We start from the raw sequence: 19,885 nt of genomic DNA, 5'->3' as shown, positions 1-19,885 counted from the left end.
GTCTCCATGAAGCTGGGCTACGGTCCCGCACACCGTTAGGCCGTCTTCCGCTCACGCCCCAGCATCGTGCAGCCCGCCTCCAGTGGTGTCGCGACAGGCGTGAATGGAGGGACGAATGGAGACGTGTCGTCTTCAGCGATGAGAGTCGCTTCTGCCTTGGTGCCAATGATGGTCGTATGCGTGTTTGGCGCCGTGTAGGTGAGCGCCACAATCAGGACTGCATACGACCGAGGCACACAGGGCCAACACCCGGCATCATGGTGTGGGGAGCGATCTCCTACACTGGCCGTACACCACTGGTGATCGTCGAGGGGACACTGAATAGTGCACGGTACATCCAAACCGTCATCGAACCCATCGTTCTACCATTCCCAGACCGGCAAGGGAACTTGCTGTTCCAACAGGACGATGCACGTCCGTATGTATCCCGTGCCACCCAACGTGCTCTAGAAGGTGTAAGTCAACTACCCTGGCCAGCAAGATCTCCGGATCTGTCCCCCATTGAGCATGTTTGGGACTGGATGAAGCGTCGTCTCACGCGGTCTGCACGTCCAGCACGAACGCTGGTCCAACTGAGGCGCCAGGTGGAAATGGCATGGCAAGCCGTTGCACAGGACTACATCCAGCATCTCTACGATCGTCTCCATGGGAGAATAGCAGCCTGCATTGCTGCGAAAGGTGGATATACACTGTACTAGTGCCGACATTGTGCATGCTCTGTTGCCTGTGTCTATGTGCCTGTGGTTCTGTCAGTGTGATCATGTGATGTATCTGACCCCAGGAATGTGTCAATAAAGTTTCCCCTTCCTGGGACAATGAATTCACGGTGTTCTTATTTCAATTTCCAGGAGTGTAATATCACTCAAGATTTATTGTTGCAAAAGTGCTTAAGGAGTACATGGAATGATTACTTTCACAGATCGATAGCACAAGCGGTTTTGAGGTACCAGATATCGAACCAACTGAAATACCGATATTAGTACTTGGTGTAGCCTCCACAGGCGGCAATGCACGTGTTCACTCTAGCATCTCGTCGGTCGTACAGATGACGAATTCTGTTCTGGAATACGTTATGCAAAGCGTGCTTGACCTGTTCATGTAGTTCTGTAAGACTGATAACAGCATCGTTGCCAAACTGAAGCAGCACACCCAACGTGTGTGGCAATTCTCCGAACGGACCATCCCGCCACTTGGAAGGCTAAAATTTTACCCCTTTCAAACTCGCCAAGTTGACTGTAGGAGGCGCGAGTGGGTCTCTGTGGCACGGTTGCGTGGTTGTTTCACACGTTTGCACTGCACCGAGCCTTCTGGCTGGGAGCATTACCTATTAAAGAGTAGACTCAGGTTATGTTGTGGTAGATATGCCACTCCGCTGTCTCTTGGCGGACGACGTTGGAATATATAAGGCGTAGCGCCTTTGCATCGCTCTTGTAACTTGTTAGGACGATATCGTTATAGGCATGAGTCATCGACAGATGTCACCGGTTGACATGGACCTGAGTTACAGAGCTGCACGTAGTTGTACGAGTAGGCGGCACAGGTCAGCAGTTGACGGACAGTGCTAGCAGTCGTAGTCAAAACAATGTTGTAAAGTTATGTTTGACTAATATTTAATGTATTTGCATAATCATAATTGTTTTATATGTGTAGTCATTAGCAGTGTGAGTGTTGTATGAGCGAAGAAGAACAGAAGTAAATGAAAATTGTTTTGTTTATTCACGAAGTACCAGTTAAACTATACAGGGGATTTACTATAATTAAATGTGCAATCAGTTTATGGTACTAATAAATCGTGAGTAGAACATAAATTAATCGGTAATTTCGGAAGGACTAATTTTATATTTGATACTTTTCTAAATTGATTTATTTAGCAATTGCCATAGAAAGAAATGTTTTACTATGATTGGTCATTGACGTAAATCGCGGGTTAGCGCGGGATAATACTGCAATCTGATTTGCTGTTTGTGATATCAGCCAATCAGAAAAATGCAGCCCCGCGCCAATCTATGCTGGGAACAAGGCCTTTGATGTGATCTAAGGAGGTCGGATCTGAGGGTTCGAACTAGTAACATCTCACTGAAAGCAGCTCCGACGAAATTACTGTAAAATCGCGGAAAAATGCTAATTACGAGTTCGCGAAGTAGAAGAAGGTGTATTTAAGTGAACGGTATAGTGGAAGTCGTGTGGAATTTCGGACGGAATATCAAAATTATTGCTTTTGACTGTTAGTTAAAACCGCGTGGCGTGTTGTGCGGTCTAAGACTGGAACAGGTATTACGTGTAGAGCAGAGTGCACAACATTTGAGCGAGCATTTTCATAACTAAACGATCTAGTGAACTCTATTAACTTCGGTAACGAGTGTAAATGCCATAAACTGGCTACGTGTTTGATTGTGGTGTGTGTGGGAGCTTGACATTGTGTAGACACTTGGTACGGACTTGGAAGTATTAACTGTGATCTTTATCGTAAAAATACACCTGAAAATTTACATTGCCAAGTTAAAACTTTTATTTCAGTACTAGCCACATCCCGTATACTGGACAGTTCTATGTATGTTGCAACCTGCAATAGACAGTAGCGGTCTAGTATTTTCTACTACAGCTTTCACCAAGACAAATGAAAATTGCTGGACATTGGCAGGGCGGTAAAATATACTCCTGGAAATGGAAAAAAGAACACATTGACACCGGTGTGTCAGACCCACCATACTTGCTCTGGACACTGCGAGAGGGCTGTACAAGCAATGATCACACGCACGGCACAGCGGACACACCAGGAACCGCGGTGTTGGCCGTCGAATGGCGCTAGCTGCGCAGCATTTGTGCACCGCCGCCGTCAGTGTCAGCCAGTTTGCCGTGGCATAGGGAGCTCCATCGCAGTCTTTAACACTGATAGCATGCCGCGACAGCGTGGACGTGAACCGTATGTGCAGTTGACGGACTTTGAGCGAGCGCGTATAGTGGGCATGCGGGAGGCCGGGTGGACGTACCGCCGAATTGCTCAACACGTGGGGCTTGAGGTCTCCACAGTACATCGATGTTGTCGCCAGTGGTCGGCGGAAGGTGCACGTACCCGTCGACCTGGGACCGGACCGCAGCGACGCACGGATGCACGCCAAGACCGTAGGATCCTACGCAGTGCCGTAGGGGACCGCACCGCCACTTCCCAGCAAATTAGGGACACTGTTGCTCCTGGGGTATCGGCGAGGACCATTCGCAACCGTCTCCATGAAGCTGGGCTACGGTCCCGCACACCGTTAGGCCGTCTTCCGCTCACGCCCCAACATCGTGCAGCCCGCCTCCAGTGGTGTCGCGACAGGCGTGAATGGAGGGACGAATGGAGACGTGTCGTCTTCAGCGATGAGAGTCGCTTCTGCCTTGGTGCCAATGATGGTCATATGCGTGTTTGGCGCCGTGCAGGTGAGCGCCACAATCAGGACTGCATACGACCGAGGCACACAGGGTCAACACCCGGCATCATGGCGTGGGGAGCGATCTCCTACACTGGCCGTACACCACTGGTGATCGTCGAGGGGACACTGAATAGTGCACGGTACATCCAAACCGTCATCGAACCCATCGTTCTACCATTCCTAGACCGGCAAGGGAACTTGCTGTTCCAACAGGACAATGCACGTCCGCATGTATCCCGTGCCACCCAACGTGCTCTAGAAGGTGTAAGTCAACTACCCTGGCCAGCAAGATCTCCGGATCTGTCCCCCATTGAGCATGTTTGGGACTGGATGAAGCGTCGTCTCACGCGGTCTGCACGTCCAGCACGAACGCTGGTCCAACTGAGGCGCCAGGTGGAAATGGCATGGCACGCCGTTCCACAGGACTACATCCAGCATCTCTACGATCGTCTCCATGGGAGAATAGCAGCCTGCATTGCTGCGAAAGGTGGATATACACAGTACTAGTGCCGACATTGTGCATGCTCTGTTGCCTGTGTCTATGTGCCTGTGGTTCTGTCAGTGCGATCATGTGATGTATCTGACCCCAGGAATGTGTCAATAAAGTTTCCCCTTCCTGGGACAATGAATTCACGGTGTTCTTATTTCAATTTCCAGTATATATATATATATATATATATATATATATATATATATATATATATATATATATATATATATGTGTGTGTGTGTGTGTGTGTGTGTGTGTGTAATATTTGGTTGTATTATAATATTTTACTTAGTTCTAAGCAATAAGATCACAAACGCTATTTTTCAAATATGATGTACGTTTGTTTTGTTATATTTGTGCATGGTTATAACATTACCGATTGACTCGTCACAGACAGGATATGTTTTAAATTTTTACCTTTGATTAAAATTTGCGATATCTTTTGTTCTGAATTATCTTTGTCTCACAAGAGTTTTGTCGAAGTTCTCAAAACAGTTTTTATCTCTGAGTTCTGTTTGTTTATTTAGGACATTTGTCGGCTTTCTCATTTTATTAAATATGAGTAGACTTGCATTTCCTGCACGATGCTCATCCAGCTTTCTTTTTCAGCTGCATGAAGAAATGAAAGGTTAATGCTTCTATTTAGTATAGAGTGTTGATTTACTTGAAGATGCATACTAAATGTGGACAGGCTGCTTTCACTTTTGTTTATAAGTTCTTTGTATCTTATTATAAATTTGCGTCCGATATAGAAAGTGTCACAGCCACTGCACTTAATTAATATTCCTGATTCTGTGGGGATTGTCTGTTCTTGCATTATCTTCATTCCTAGCTTATTCTCTGTGCAGAAGCTAAGTTTAACATTATTAGTACGAAAGGTACTACTTATTCTTTGAGAAGTCTTACCCATACATGATAATGTAACGGATTTTCTTTCTCCTTTCGTTAATGTTATTTCCTCAATTCCGTTTGCACATGTCTTCCTAATTTTTTTTCGATATATTGTATCGACAACATTTGAACTGCGCCATTTTTTGCTGCTAAAGTTTTAATTGATCTAATTCCGGTCTTCATATTTTGTTTAGCGAGGTGAGCTCTGATCAGACGGTCTTAAATAGTGTGAAATACTATGTTTTATGTGATTGTGACATCATGAGTTAAGTATTATAGAGTCACTTGTGGTTGTCTTACGAAATATGTAAAATTTATGATTCCATTATCATTAGCTATTTTTACATCTAAGTTCATACGCTTTTGTCTATTTCATATTCGATGGTAAATTTGATGCAGCTATGCATTGTATTCAATTGTTGATGTAATTCGTTAATTTCGTCACTATTTCCATTACAGAGAAGGAGGATATCATGAAAATAACATCGATTATAAGTGACTTTATCAACTCATTGGATCTACTCTAAATTTATTTTCTAAGAAAATATTTTCCAGGGTTCTTGGAAGGCAACTTCCTATGACCTGCCCATCATTTTGCTTATATCTCACTCCTTGAAAAGCGGAATAATTGTGTGGAAGCACTCTTTGAAGGAGAATGATTAATCCATATATTTATGGTTGGCTAATTTTGGTTTCAATAAGTAGCACATTTGTGTGTAGATTAGTGACGTACAATGAGATGAATTTTCTATTTACTGCTATTTGTGAGTGTTTTATCTAAGTAATTTGAACCCATATCATTTTTAAGAGTGTATTTCTTGGTATATGTTGAATTTGGGTTAAACAGTTTAATTAATTTTTTATTATGTGAGTGTGCTGGAATATTTATATTATTTGCAACTGGTCTAATATGATTTTATTGCGTAAGTAAAAAATTGTAATGCAACCAAATATTACACATTCATATATAAATGTACTGGCACTGATAATAGCTTGAATATATTTAGGTACAGCTTGAAAATGAGCAATGCTCCTAACCAGTGGCAATGAGTACACACACACACACACACACACACACACACACACACACACACACACACTCATACCACCATATATACAGTAAAATTTGTAGCTCTTTTGTGATTCACATACCTTGTACAACCCTCCTAGTAACATTTGGATAAGTTTTCATATTGTAAAAGAGACTATCAAAATACAGAGACGTTATTTGTACCGATCTACAAGAAAAAACTTGACGTTGTTTTTCGTACTCCTGTAATCATAAGCATTGTTTTATTTAACATTTGAAATTTGTAATGTATCTGATAGATGTAATTTAAGATGGGAGTGAACAGCTTCATTTCTTCCTAGCTAACCTCTTAATGATGATGAGCCTGCTTTTGACTCTCTTAGCTATTTTTAATATGTGGATTTTCCTGTTCATTTTATTGCTTAGGTGCATCCTTGTATACCTTGAATCCTCTTTAACCGTAATAGCTGTCTTCATAATAAAATAGGTACTAACGCTGGAAACATTATAAAAATGTTTGCAATGAATGTGGTATGAAAGGACATTATTCTCGGATTATCACGAGCTCTTGCGATTATTATGTTGAAAATGAAACGGAATACTGCAGTTGATTTAGATAAGAATTGAATACAATATTAATAACATCTGAAAAAATGAAAATATAATGCATGTATCAGAATTTGTAACTGAGAAAATATATTCCTTTATTGAGACACAAAGGAATGACAGACATTGGCTGCGAGTGAGCATCACTTTAAATCAAGCGGGAAAGTTGAAAATTTGTGCCACATTGAGATTCAAAGACAGGATTCCTACATACTAGGCACACGCGCTAACCCCTGCGCCATCCGGACACAGTGGTCATCGCATGTGCTCGGACTGCCCTATCACGCTTCCTGTCATACCAAAATTCTCGACTTATCGACACACTACTGGTGTAGCACCCCTTGCCTGTCAGACACGTCTGAAAGAACAGGTACCATGAATATATCTTCCTTCATGCCAATATTAACGATTACGCTAGTGAATTATTTGTTTAAATTATCCATGTATATTATGTATATTATGACTGTTATATATGCCTCACATGTTATTGAAGAGATGTAGAAAATACTTTGCTTTCTTATTTCTTTTGTGCATGCAAATATTTAATCATTTATTGTGGTTTATAAGCAGTAAAGAGCGTATGGCTACTATATTAACATGTAACATACATCTTTAAATATACATGCACAATAATTTTTGTGTATGCAAGAAATTCGTTTTGAATATTACTTAATCATGGGCATCATTGATGGTGTTTAGAAGAAGTAGTTGAAACGTTAACTGATGAAGTCAACAAAAATTACTTAGTCAAGACGATTAATAATTAAATTCACAAGAAGAAAATCGGCAACTGTAGAAATGGAGGAATGTGTCATTCACAAATAAACTTACAAATTTTTAATTTACTCTAAGCTCAACATTTGGGTTTATAATTTTAAGCTAAGGACGGTTCCATTGCATTTACACGACTGCAACATGGTGACTAGCCGCTATTCCTATCGCCACCCTTCTTCCTACACCCCTCCCCCCCAAGTTGATTATATGCACTCCAACTGTCTGCATCTCGTCTTATCCCATGTGAAAGTGTGAATCATGTAACTGAGGCGGGGACGTAGGTATCAGCCCGTTATTCATTTATTCACCAGCTGGAGACCACATGCAGGCTAGCCAGAACACTGGCATCGTTAGTGTGTTGGGCCAATTCTATCCAGGGCGGGCGCACTTCCATGAATTCGGAAGTGGCGTGCTAACATTTGCAGCTGTCCGAGTAGGTTAGTCCCCTGAGAATCTGCGTCGGCAGTATTGTGTAAAAATAAAGTTTTCTTCCCCTCTGTCCTCATTTTTCTGAAGCAGTGAACCCATGTGGAGTACTTGTACCTATGCTGTAATTTCTTTATCGAGTGATCAAAATACACTCATGCTCATAAATTAAGGATAATGCTGATAAATGGTGAAACAACGCTCTGGTGGGCGGTTCGCGGGTTTAAATCACCTCAGAGTATGACCATGCGGTGCATTTGACCTGCAGTCGTCGCACGGTGATGCTTGCAGCAGTCCACATATGCAGAGGTGTGTTGGTGTATGTCAGAGTACGGTGCAGCGAGTAAGTGTGCAGACGTTTTCAGACGTGCTAATGGTGACAGTGTGTTGAAAATATTTCAAAGAACACATATTGATGACGTTATGAGTGGTAGAATACTAGGGCGACTGGTCACACAGAAGGTCGTAGCACGGGCTCTCCGTGTGCTACAGAGTGTGATCTCAAGATTATGGCAACAATTACAGCAGACAGGAAACGTGTCCAGGCCATACAGTACGGGACGTCCACAAGAAGACCGATATCTCACCATCAGTGCCCGACAGCCATGGAGTACTGCAGGTAGCCTTCCCTGGGACTTTACCATGGCCACTGGAACAGTTGTGTCCAGACACACAGTCTACAGACGACTGAACACACATAGTTAATTCGCCTGGAGACCTGCAAGGTGCATTCTACTGACCCCTGGTCACAGGAGAGTCCATAAAGCCTGGTGTCAAGAACATAGTACATGGTCATTGGAACAGTGGTCTCAGGTTACATTTACAGATGAGTCCATGTATAGTCTGAACAGTGATTCTAGCTGGGTTTTCATCTGGAGTGAACCATAAACCAGATACCAACCCCTTAATGTCCTGTATGGAGGTCATGGTTCGATGGTGTGGGATGGGATTATAATTGGTCCATGTACACCTCTGGGTGTCTTTGACAGAGGAACTGTAACAGGTCAGGTGTATCAGGATGTCACTTTGCACCAGTATGTGCACCTTTTCAGGGGTGCAGTGGGTCCCACCTTCCTCCTGATGGATGATAACGCACAGCCCCACTGAGCTGCCATAGTGGAGGGGTACCTTGAAACACAAGGTATCAGGCGAATGGAGTGGCCTGCCTATTCTCCAGACCTAAACCCCATCGAGCATGTCTGGGATGCTCTCAGTTGACGAATCGCTTCACATCTTCACACCCCTAGGAAACTGCAGGAGCTCCGACAAGCACTGGTGCAAGAATGAGAGACTATACCCCAGCAGCTGCTCGACCACCTGATCCAGAATATGCCAAACCGTTTGTGCGGCCTGTGTACCTGTACATGGTGATCATATCCGATACTGATGTTGGGGTACATGCGCAGGAAACAGTGGCGTTTTGTAGCACATGTGTTTCGGGACGGTTTTATTCAACTTATCACCAGTACCGTGGACTTACATATCTGTGTCATCTATATTCACTATGTGTCTATGCCGTTAAAGCCAGTTTTGTGTAGTGCCACGTTGTGTGGCACCACATTCTGCAATTATCCTTAATTTACGAGCATGAGTGTAGTTAGTGGTGATTACAACTCTCTCATAGACAGATTGAATGAGATTTGTGCTCCTCGTTTGACTCTTCTGAGAGAAATTTAGGGGCACTGCATATAATAAATGTTCAAATGCATGTGAAATCTTATGGGACTTAACTGCTTAGGTCATCAGTCCCTAAACTTACACACTACTTAACCTAAATTATCCTAAGGACAAACACACACACCCATGCCCGAGGGAGGACTCGAACCTCTGCCGGTACCAGCCGCATAGTCAATGATTGCAGCGCGTTAGACCGCTCGGCTAATCCCGCGCAGCCTGCATGTAATAGCTTGTGCGAGAGTATGCAAGACTTCCTCTGCAAATACGGAGCTCAGGGCTCACGACAATGATTGTACGAGGGTTGCCCAGAAAGTAACGCACTGCATTTTTTTCTTCAACAATTCTTTAATGAGAATTTAATGAGAATTACACACATGAAAGAATGGTGTTTTATCTACACACCCCATTTTTCCTGTTGTGTGGCCTTCCTCCAGTGTGAAACGAGGGCGTCTATGCCCTGTCGATACCAATCCTTGTCCTGGTGGCGGAGCCAGTGCTTCACTGTGTGAACTTCCTTTGCTGATTGACAGATGCAGCACCAACTGCCGAGTCGTAATGCGTCTGTCCTCGCGAATATCAGCTCGCTGCAACATGTCAGGTGTGACAGACGTGGATGGTCTTCCCGACCGCTGCAAATCGTGGAGTTCGGTCGAACCGGCTTCTGATGACCTTATCCTCTGTGCCAGCGACTAACTGTACTTCTGTCGATAGCAGATGCTCCATAGACTTTGCATAAGTGTTTCTTTCTCTGCAGTGAGAAATTCACTGACGGTCACATGTGACGTAGCATGTGAAAGTTGCTGGATTTGGACGGGTTACTCCTGTAACTGAAATATGAGATATGAAGATGATTCTGAATGAACCGAACCGGTCATATGAATAAAAAATTTGCAATCAAGACGGATTTTAAGTAACATTAATGTTATTTTGCTCGAGTAATCTGGACTCGTTAGCTATGTATATTGGAGGTTATGCACCTTGTGGACGTATTTTTAGCCCTCTTGTTTTATACGTCCCTCGGTCTCTTTTGCGAGGCTGCTGACGTCACGTTTTGGTGCGGCTACGTTGCAGACGGTGGAGATCAGCCGGCGCTACACGGCGCTGCACGCACAGTACGCGGACGCCATCTTGGCCGCCATGCGGCGCGCGGTCAGCGAGGGGGTGCCGGTGAATCCCCCGATCTGGTGGGTCGACCCCGCCGACACCGTCGCGCAGACCATCGACTCAGGTACCGGCATGTCCAGCGCGCTCGCAGGTCTTGTCTTACAAGGGCGATCTCACCGACTGCCCTTCTTCGATTTTCTTCACAATTACAGCATTTAAAGCTGAATTTCCTAAATCAGTACAACGCAATGAAAAAAAGTCGGCTTCGAATATTAGAATATTTTCGAGCTCTGTTAAACACTAAACATTTTTAGTTTATCATCACAGTAGGTAAGTGCGCAGCTTAAAACACTAGTAAATCGCTAGTAGCAACTCTTCTACTTAATTTAGTTTTCGTACTTATTAATAAATGGAAATGTTAATTGATATAGTATTTAATATTTCCTTAACAAATATAACATCGTTATAGTCTTAATTATTAATCACATCAAAAGTGTGACTATTCATGGTGAATTAAAATTTTGTATAAAAACATGACACATGAATTAGGAAATAACATACTTTTTATTACTTGAGATTTTACAGTATTACTGATATACATAATTTTTTCTTCATCCATTAGTAAGCAACTTGGCATGGAATGTATGTATATATCTTCCACATCTCCTGTTAAACCTCTGGACCGAATTCAACCAAACTTCACATATCACTTACTGTCTGGAAAGAATCGCTATGTGGGTAAGAACCGCCTTCGTGTCAAAAGGGTGCGAATGGGGCTGAAGAAACAGTTCAGCCCACGTAGTGTGAATGCCAGTCTTCCAATATTTGAGAAAGATAGCACTTAGAGACTTGCAACAGCCTCTGCACATAATTTCAATCCTTTATAACACTTTTTCTCCCTGACTACCCCCAAAAAATGATGAAACGAGAAACGTGTATCGCATACCACATTTTCGCAAAAGCACTGTAACTGATGCTGATGGCTAAGCAGCCACGAGTTGTACAGAGTAGAGAGAGCGCACCCCAGAGCTCAAGGCATCGCCATCAGCCAATGGGGAACGATTTAATATCATTTGAATCTTCATGCTTAAGTATTTATATTTTAAATTTAAGTAATCAAGAATCGAATTATGGTTCATAGTCTATGTTACTGCCAGTCTCATAAAAAGCATGACAGTCTAGTGTAATTCGCTAACTGAGGTCCAACTGGATGAAATAATTAGCACTATAAGATCGTTAGGTCTATAGCTACTGCCATTTATTGGTAATGAAACCAAATGTTTGGCGTATTAATACGAAGATTATACATACTGACTTATTTATATAAGTAGTCACTAACTTAAAGTTTTCAATAAACACTAGGAAGGTCTAAATACATCGTTGTATACGTGCTTCATCTCTTGGTGCCTGTAATAACGTATTAAGACCTCGTTTACATGCAGACATCCAGGTTGATATGTCTGTCAGTTGTCAAAGTTATTTAGAATATACTGTTACAACACTCACTTCTCTCTGTAATACAGCACTGTTACTTTGGTTATTACAGTGCTGTCTCTGATGATGGCCCGTAATTAAAAGCCCGAAATCGATGAGAAGTTAACATCGGCTGCGATCTAGACGACTTTTAAATAAAGAAAATTTAGATATCATTTTATTCTACATCTAGTATCAAATGGTAAAAATAATACACAACTTTGCTGCGGTATTAGCTGCGTCAGTTGCTAACAGTAGATTTAAATGTAGAAATATATACAGTTACAAAAGATTTATAAATCTGTCACTCTTCAACACAATGTCTCTTCAGAAGGTGTCGTGCCCTGGCCACTATGAAAGTCTATAAATATTATTCAGCTGGCACAAAATGGGCTCAGTGCACGAATGTTCGAAATTAAATACACCCGCCGCTGGAGCTCCGGAGAGGGGATTTTTTTAATAAAAAATTCCTTATTCATCATCTTTATAATATATATATATGCAACCCACCACCTTAAATGATTAGTGGGTCCTAGGATGTTGCAATCTCATTATTGCTAGCAGCTAACTACAGTTATTACAAGTGAGCTACAGTACGGTTTAACAATGGGCAATTTCTATTCTATTGGTACTCTACTTAGTTCTAATGGCTACTCATGGCTAAAACCCTTTACTGCCTGCAACGTCACAGGTAGGTCAGTGATTGTATAAACCTGCTGTGCAGCCTTGCTCGCTGAGCTAACCCCGATAGGCGTGACTTTGACACTAGGCAGGCCAAGGATGACTTGAATTGCTGCATGGGATGTTTGAATCTCATTGGCAGTAGCGTAATCCTTCGTGGCAACGCCCTGGTGCCGCTGCGGCGATTGTATAAAACACGGCGGTGTAATTGGAGGCGCGCGTGTTTGAAAGTGCGGTCGACAGGATGGTGGCCGAAACCACAATAATGAGTATACAATTACAATGAAATGAACACCCTTAGCTGCTTACAGGCGTTGACATACGTCAACGGGGACAGATGAAAATGTGTGCTCCGACGGGGACTCGAACCCGGGATGTCCTGCTTACATGGCAGACACAATATCAATCTGAGCCACCGAGGACACAGAGGGTAGCGCGACTGCAGGGATTTATCTCTGGCATGCCTCCCGCGAAACCCACATTCTCAACGTATTGTCCCGCACTACATTCGTAGTGCCCCCGCTCATTATACTCATTACTCGTGGCGCGTTGCCGATTCCCGTAAGTGTTCGGGCACTGTTTGTGCATTCGCACAGAAGAAGAAGATGGTCAAGTGGCCGGTGAGCCTTAACTATGTCCATACTAATGTAGCGCGGGACAATACGTTGAGAATGTGGGTTTCGCGGGAAGCGTGCCGGAGATAAATCCCTGCAGTCGTGCTATCCTCAGTGTCCTCGGTGGCTCAGATGGATAGAGCGTCTGCCATGTAAGAAGGAGATCCCGGGTTCGAGTCCCGGTCGGGACACACATTTTCATCTGTAAGCAGCTAAGGGTGTTCATTTCATTGTAATTTCATTCTAACGAGCTGCGTGGTCACCGATGGTATCTGTTCTTTTGGACATGTCCGAAAGAACAGATACCATCTTAGTATATAATGAGTATACAGTTTTAGCAAAAGTAAGAAAAAATAGTTTCTACTTTCCTGCACAACAGTGGAGATGTCGACGACATGTGCTGTGTGGCTTGTTTGCAAAAAAACTTGTTCGATTCACTCAAGGTCCCCGCTGTTAAGAACAGTAGTAGCGCCCTCTTCACTCTCTGTCCTCAGGCTTATGCTCAGTACTGCTCGGTTCTGTCACGGCTTTTTTCCCGCCAGTGATCCAGTGATAGTTGTACGTTAACAGTAATATTCAGTAGTACGGGTAGCTTTACTTACAGAGAGTTGGTAGATGTGCACCACGTGTAAGAGTTCACTGAATGCAATGGAAGAGTGGCGCAACGATGGAATGCCGAGCTGTTCCCGCTGTGACCACCCTAACGTCAGATGACTTTTGCATCTGAGGGTTGTTGCTTTACTCTGTGTTTGACGTAATGCGTTTCGGTGGCTGCATATAACTGACGTTTTCACTGTCGTGAAAGAATTTTCACGGAAACAACGGTAATCGGTGTAACAAACTGCATAAATCGTAGGTACATCAGTAGTCTGTAACGAGCGCCCAGAGACCACGCCCTCTTGAGACCAAAATCCTCAGAAATTGTCTCTGAGAAACCTCCGAAAAATTTTAAGTAACGCTGGGGTGCACCGTGTGAAAGGGTACTTCGACTCCATTTAAACTATAATCAGGAGAGCAGTTGTGATTGAAGAGCAAGACAGTAAGATAATTGCTCACAGAGAATAGAAAATCCACATTCGAGTCAAAATTCCTGCTGCCGCTTCAGACAGTGCGATATGTTACTTGATAAAAAAAGTGCCCCATTTAGAAGGGGAGGAGGAAACAAAATGAAGCTTCACGGACTGAGAGGGTATGTGATGTTATTTCGGCGATTGAAAAAATCGAATGAAATTCACAGAGAACGTGGCAGCAGGGGCATACTTACCAGTATGAGATAGCATCCCCTTTGATCTGGATGCATGCGCTGATCCAATGGAGAAGAACGCTGTGAAGCTGTCGAATCCTCTCCGTAGGCAAGGCGGCCCACAACTGTTATAAATGGTCCTCGACAATGTGGACACTGGCATGGGATGGAGTGATGTGCGAGCTGGTCCCATACACGTTCCGTTGGGAACAAATCTCGGGGTCTTCTTGGCCACGGGAGTACTTCAACATCGTGCGGACAGTTCGTTGAGAGACATGGTATGTCTGGACGAGCAATGTCCTACTAAAACAAGGCACAGAATACAGTCGCATGAGAGTCAACACATGAGGACGCAGGATGTAAGCGACTTACCGTTGTGTCATCGTATTTCTCTTAATTATTACCTGTCACATACCCGATACCTCCCTATCGGAAGGAGCTAACACCACTGTACCTCCCCAAAATACTGCAAAATGGTACCACTTTCGCGCCATGCTCGCCGTCGATGGTCATCCAGGGTGGTGTAGAGCCACAATGCATCGCTGAACACAACTCGACGCCGTTCACCAGCAGTCCATGCTTCCCAGTCACAGAACCACTCCTAAAGCAGCCGTTCGGTGTTGTGATGTTACGGCAACCTACGCATGGGTCGGTAATTTCTTAGTCTGGCAACTGCTAGTCTCCAGCGAAAGGTGCGCGATAACACAGAGTGTTACGTGGGGTCCAGTACATATCCTCAGATGGCAGGCGCATATGTGATATGGTTTCGATGTGCTTGGAGTATGGTTGCCCTCACGTTTCCATGAAGTCCAACACCGGACCACTGTCACATCCGGTAGCCCCGCAAAGCTGGATATTGCACGATTCTACCAGCTTGGCAAATGGAGATCCACGATGATGCCCCTTTCAAATTCTGTGAGGTCCTCATAACGCTGCCTCACAGGTAGGAGGCATCTAATCTCCTTCGCAACGACCGCTCAACATCAGGCGCTGTTCACGCCATTACTGTATATATCCAACCACACACCGAACGAGGTGGCGCAGTGGTTAGCACACTGGACTCGCATTCGGGAGGACGACGGTTCAATCCCGCGTCCGGCCATCCTGATTTAGGTTTTCCGTGATTTCCCTAAATCGCTCCAGGCAAATGGTGGGATGGTTCCTTTGAAAGGGCACGGCCGACTTCCTTCCCCGTCCTTCCCTAATCCGATGAGACCGATGACCTTGCTGTTTGGTCTCTTCCCTCAAACAATCCAGTCCCTACCACACACGTTAGCAGCACTAAACACGAACGACACTGATGCCCTCTGGTGGCCATTCTACTGATCACAGATAATTGCAACTCTAATCATCTACAAAAACCCACGCTTACGTTACATCGACATGTGACCATATCTTCAGCGAGTTTCAGTTTTCTAGTCAGGCAGTGTCTTTCGTTAGACAGAAGTTATGTCTGAAGAACTTTTATTAATTTCTTAATTTCCATCGTCCCACTACATCTGAAAGACTGAAAATACTATTTCGCGCACTGCACAACATTGACCTCATGCACTCAGATGTCGCCATTACAATGTTGTGAGGAAAGTTCATTTCTGCATCTGTGCATTCTAAAAGACAATATTTATTTAATTTCAAAACGTGCAAATACATACAATGCCGCATGAAATAACTTTTATTGTATACCAATTTTCACCGACACACTTCATTGAGTGATTTTGATAACTGTCGAATTTGCGATAATGGTGTTTAAAGTGCCAGAGATATCGTAGGCGTGTGAACATCCAAACCTATCAGTGGCTAATTACCAAAAACGCGAGAGTACTGAATGGAAGTGACTATACAGGAAAGGTGCTTTGAACATATCGAGAATGGCTATAGATTAAAGTACAGTATTAAAATGAACACCAAGACCCGCCATTAAAACTGATAACCTGCGACAGATGAGTCTTGAAGCACCCAGATTTTATAAGTTTCCCACATTAGGTATACAACGCATACAGTAGTTGTCATAGTTAGGTATTTCATTCAGAAATTTGTTGGAAAGTTATAACCACAACACCAACACATTTCTGGAACAGACGTGTACATTTCTTATTTTAATTAGAAAATAATTAAGCACTTATACCAAAGTTGCAATTTAGTTTCGTTCAAATTATAACTTTCCAACAAATTTCTGAATGAAATACCTAACTATGACAACTATTGTATGCGTTATATACCTAATGTGGGAAACTTATAAAATCTGGGTGCTTCAAGACTCATCTATCGAAGGTTGTCAGTTTTAATGGATGGTCTTTTTCCCTAATCAGATTCAGTACAACCCTCTTAGACTGTGTGCAGATGATGCTGTCGTTTACCGTCTAATAAATCTCATCAGAAGATCAATAGTATTTACAAACTGATTCAGACAAGATATCTGTATGGCTCGAAAAGCGGCAACTGACTCTGAACAACAGAAAATGTATAAGATAAATCTTTGGGTCAGTATCGCCTTGCGTATTTCCACATTTCTCCAGAACCGAAAGTGGTCTTTCCTGATATCGGATTTTACCAACTTTTATATTCCTCTGTACATAAGTCGTGCCTATATTTTCCAAGAATGACTTATTAAAGTGATGGTTTGATAATATTCACATCATCTACGTTTTCTGAAATTGAAATTATTACATTTTTCCTGAAATCTGAGTGTATTTCGCCTATCTTATATATCTTATGCACCAAGATGAATAGTTTTGTCGTGAGCCATGGACGCTCACATTCATTTTACCCATTCTATTAATGCTGACAACAGCTGTTTTCTTCAGCATGTCAGAAACGTTTGTTAATTCACAAACCATACTTCTCAAGGATGTAGTGTGAAATGCCTATGCATTTTGCCAGTAGAATATCTAACTGTAGTGTATATAGTGATTTGCAGGTGACAACTGAAAACGAGTCAAGGCTGACATTGCAGTCGTGGAAATTGTAATAAACAGTACAGTGGATGGGGAACATGATGTCATGTACACTACTGGCCACTAAAATTGCTACACCACGAAGATGACGTGCCACAGACGCGAAATTTAACCGACAAGAAGAAGATGCTGTGATACGCAAATGATTAGCTTTTCAGAGCATTCACACAAGGTTGGCGCCGGTGGCGACACCTACAACGTGCTGACATGAGGAAAGTTTCCAACTGATTTCTCATACACAAACAGCAGTTGACCGGCGTTGCCTCGTGAAACGGTAATACGGAACGCCGTGCTGGATCCCAACGGCCTCGTATCACTAGCAGTCGAGATGACAGGCATCTTATCCGCATGGCTGTAACGGATCGTGCAGCCACGTCTCGATCCCTGAGTCAACAGATGGGGACGTTTGCAAGTCAACAACCATCTGCACGAACGGTTCGACGACGTTTGCAGCAGCACGGACTATCAGCTCGGAGACCATGGCTGCGGTTGCCCGTGACGTTGCATCACAGACAGGAGCGCCTGCGATGGTGTACTCAACGACGAACCTGGGTGCACGAATGGCGAAACATCATTTTTTAGGATGTATCCAGGTTCGATTTACAGTATCATGATGGTCGCATCCGTATGTGGCGACATCGCGGTGAACGCACATTGGAAGCGTATATTCGTCATCGCTATACTGGTGTATCATCCGGCGTGATGGTATAGGGTGCCATTGGTTACACGTCTCAGTCTCCTTTGAACAGTGGACGTTACATTTCAGATGTGTTGCGACCCGTGGCTCTACCCTTCATTTGATCCCTGCGAAACCCCACATTTCAGCAGGATAATGCACGACCGCAGTTTGTAGGTTCTGTACGGGCCTTTCTGGATACAGAAAATGTTCGACTGCTGCCCTGGCCAGCACATTCTCCAGATCTCTCACCAACTGAAAACGTCTGGTCAATGGTGGCCGAGCAACTGGCTCGTCACAATACGCCAGTCACTACTCTTGATGAACTGTGATATCGTGTTGAAGCTGCATGGGCAGCTGTAACTGTACACGCCATCCAAGCTGTGTTCGACTCAATGCCCAGGCGTATAAAGGCCGTTATTCCGGCTAGAGGTGGTTGTTCTGGGTACTGATTTCTCAGGATCTATGCACCCAAATTGCGTGAAAATGTAATCACATGTTAGTTCTAGTATAATATATTTGCCCAATGAATACCCTTTTATCATCTGCATTTCTTCTTGGTGTAGCAATTTTAATGGCCAGTAGTGTAAAAAAATTCAACGAGGCTATAATCTTCAAATACTGTAGTATGGTAGTTATAATATTGTGGACGAAAGTGACTTGGGTGCTTGGTGTGTGTGCAGAGTACCTGCTGGGTGAGGATACTCTGGTGGCGCCAGTGCTGAAGGAGGGCGCCGTCAACCGTGACATCTACCTGCCCAGGGGCAGCTGGAGGGACGAGGCGGACCCGGATCACCCCGTCATACAGGGCCCCACCTGGCTCTACAGCTACCCGGCGCCACTGGACACTCTGCCCTACTTCACCAGGGTAGACTCTTCATAGGACTCGCGCAACATCAATGTGTACTGAGTAGTCACTATGAAATATAATACTTCAAAAAGTCTACAAAAATATCGTAACATCTGAATAATTCCTTCGGAAACATTTATTTTTCACATATGGAATCTTTCAGTACTAGGTTCAGAGGATACCTATCACAAGGAGAGAGAAATGGTTCCGTAAGTATTTTTATGTGCCATCTTAGAATCAATTGCAGTATCCTGGTCCTGTGTATCATACATTGCAGACGTCTCAAACGGATGACTGCCAGAATAAAGGTGTGAAGACAGAGTCTTGAACCTTGGGTTTACTTTCAAAATCTTTTCTTAAAGAACTTACTTTAGTTACTAGCGATTCATCAAGAACATTAACACATTTAATCACACTATGTGAGCGTGGAAGTAGTTGCCAGTAGGTAACTGATGAAAACAAATTTCTTTCAACAAATAGAAATTTTATTCCTAAGAACCCTTTCCTTAAAACAGATTTAAAAATTATAATAAGAAGGCACCCTCTAAATATCAAGTTACAATTTCTTCAGAGGCAGAAATAACAATTTTTTTTTTGACAGTATTAGCTTTCGAGCTGAGAAGCTTGCCGCTCTCTTTTAACACGGCCGTAGTCACGACCGCTCACAACAACCTCTGAAAGACTACACTGGTGCAAATCTGCAACACACCAGATTACTTTAAACTAAAAATTTTAACAACTCACACAAACACATAAACTATGCACCCCGTAGAAGGGATGGAAATGCTACAAAACACTCACGTTTAAAAAACAAAATTACTTGCACCGAAAGTGCAACTTGTTTTTAAAAGAAAACTCTTATGGCAGAAGGGTGGCAACTTTATATACTAAAATGACCATTTAAATAAAAACCAATGGTATGCAGTATTACATAAAATGTACAAACAAGCTCTAGATTACACATATAACGCCTCCCAAGATGA

General features: G+C 43.3%; 1 protein-coding gene across 1 annotated transcript in view; it reads left to right on the top strand.

Annotated features, from left to right (window-relative positions):
* The window catches only part of LOC124805299 (myogenesis-regulating glycosidase-like), a 78,926-nt gene extending 59,969 nt beyond the window's left edge, over positions 1 to 18,957 (top strand). Inside the window, exons 4-5 of the mRNA XM_047265813.1 lie at positions 10,379 to 10,535; positions 18,736 to 18,957. Of these exons, the coding sequence (XP_047121769.1) occupies positions 10,379 to 10,535; positions 18,736 to 18,935 (357 nt within the window). The 3' untranslated portion in view covers positions 18,936 to 18,957. The remainder of the gene's footprint in view (positions 1 to 10,378; positions 10,536 to 18,735) is intronic.
* The last annotated feature ends 928 nt before the right edge of the window (positions 18,958 to 19,885 follow it).

Source organism: Schistocerca piceifrons, chromosome 7 (genome assembly GCF_021461385.2).
Source record: "Schistocerca piceifrons isolate TAMUIC-IGC-003096 chromosome 7, iqSchPice1.1, whole genome shotgun sequence".
Taxonomy (NCBI): domain Eukaryota; kingdom Metazoa; phylum Arthropoda; class Insecta; order Orthoptera; family Acrididae; genus Schistocerca; species Schistocerca piceifrons.
The sequence above is the reverse complement of the archived record's forward strand: the minus strand, read 5'-3'. Positions and strand labels throughout refer to the sequence as shown.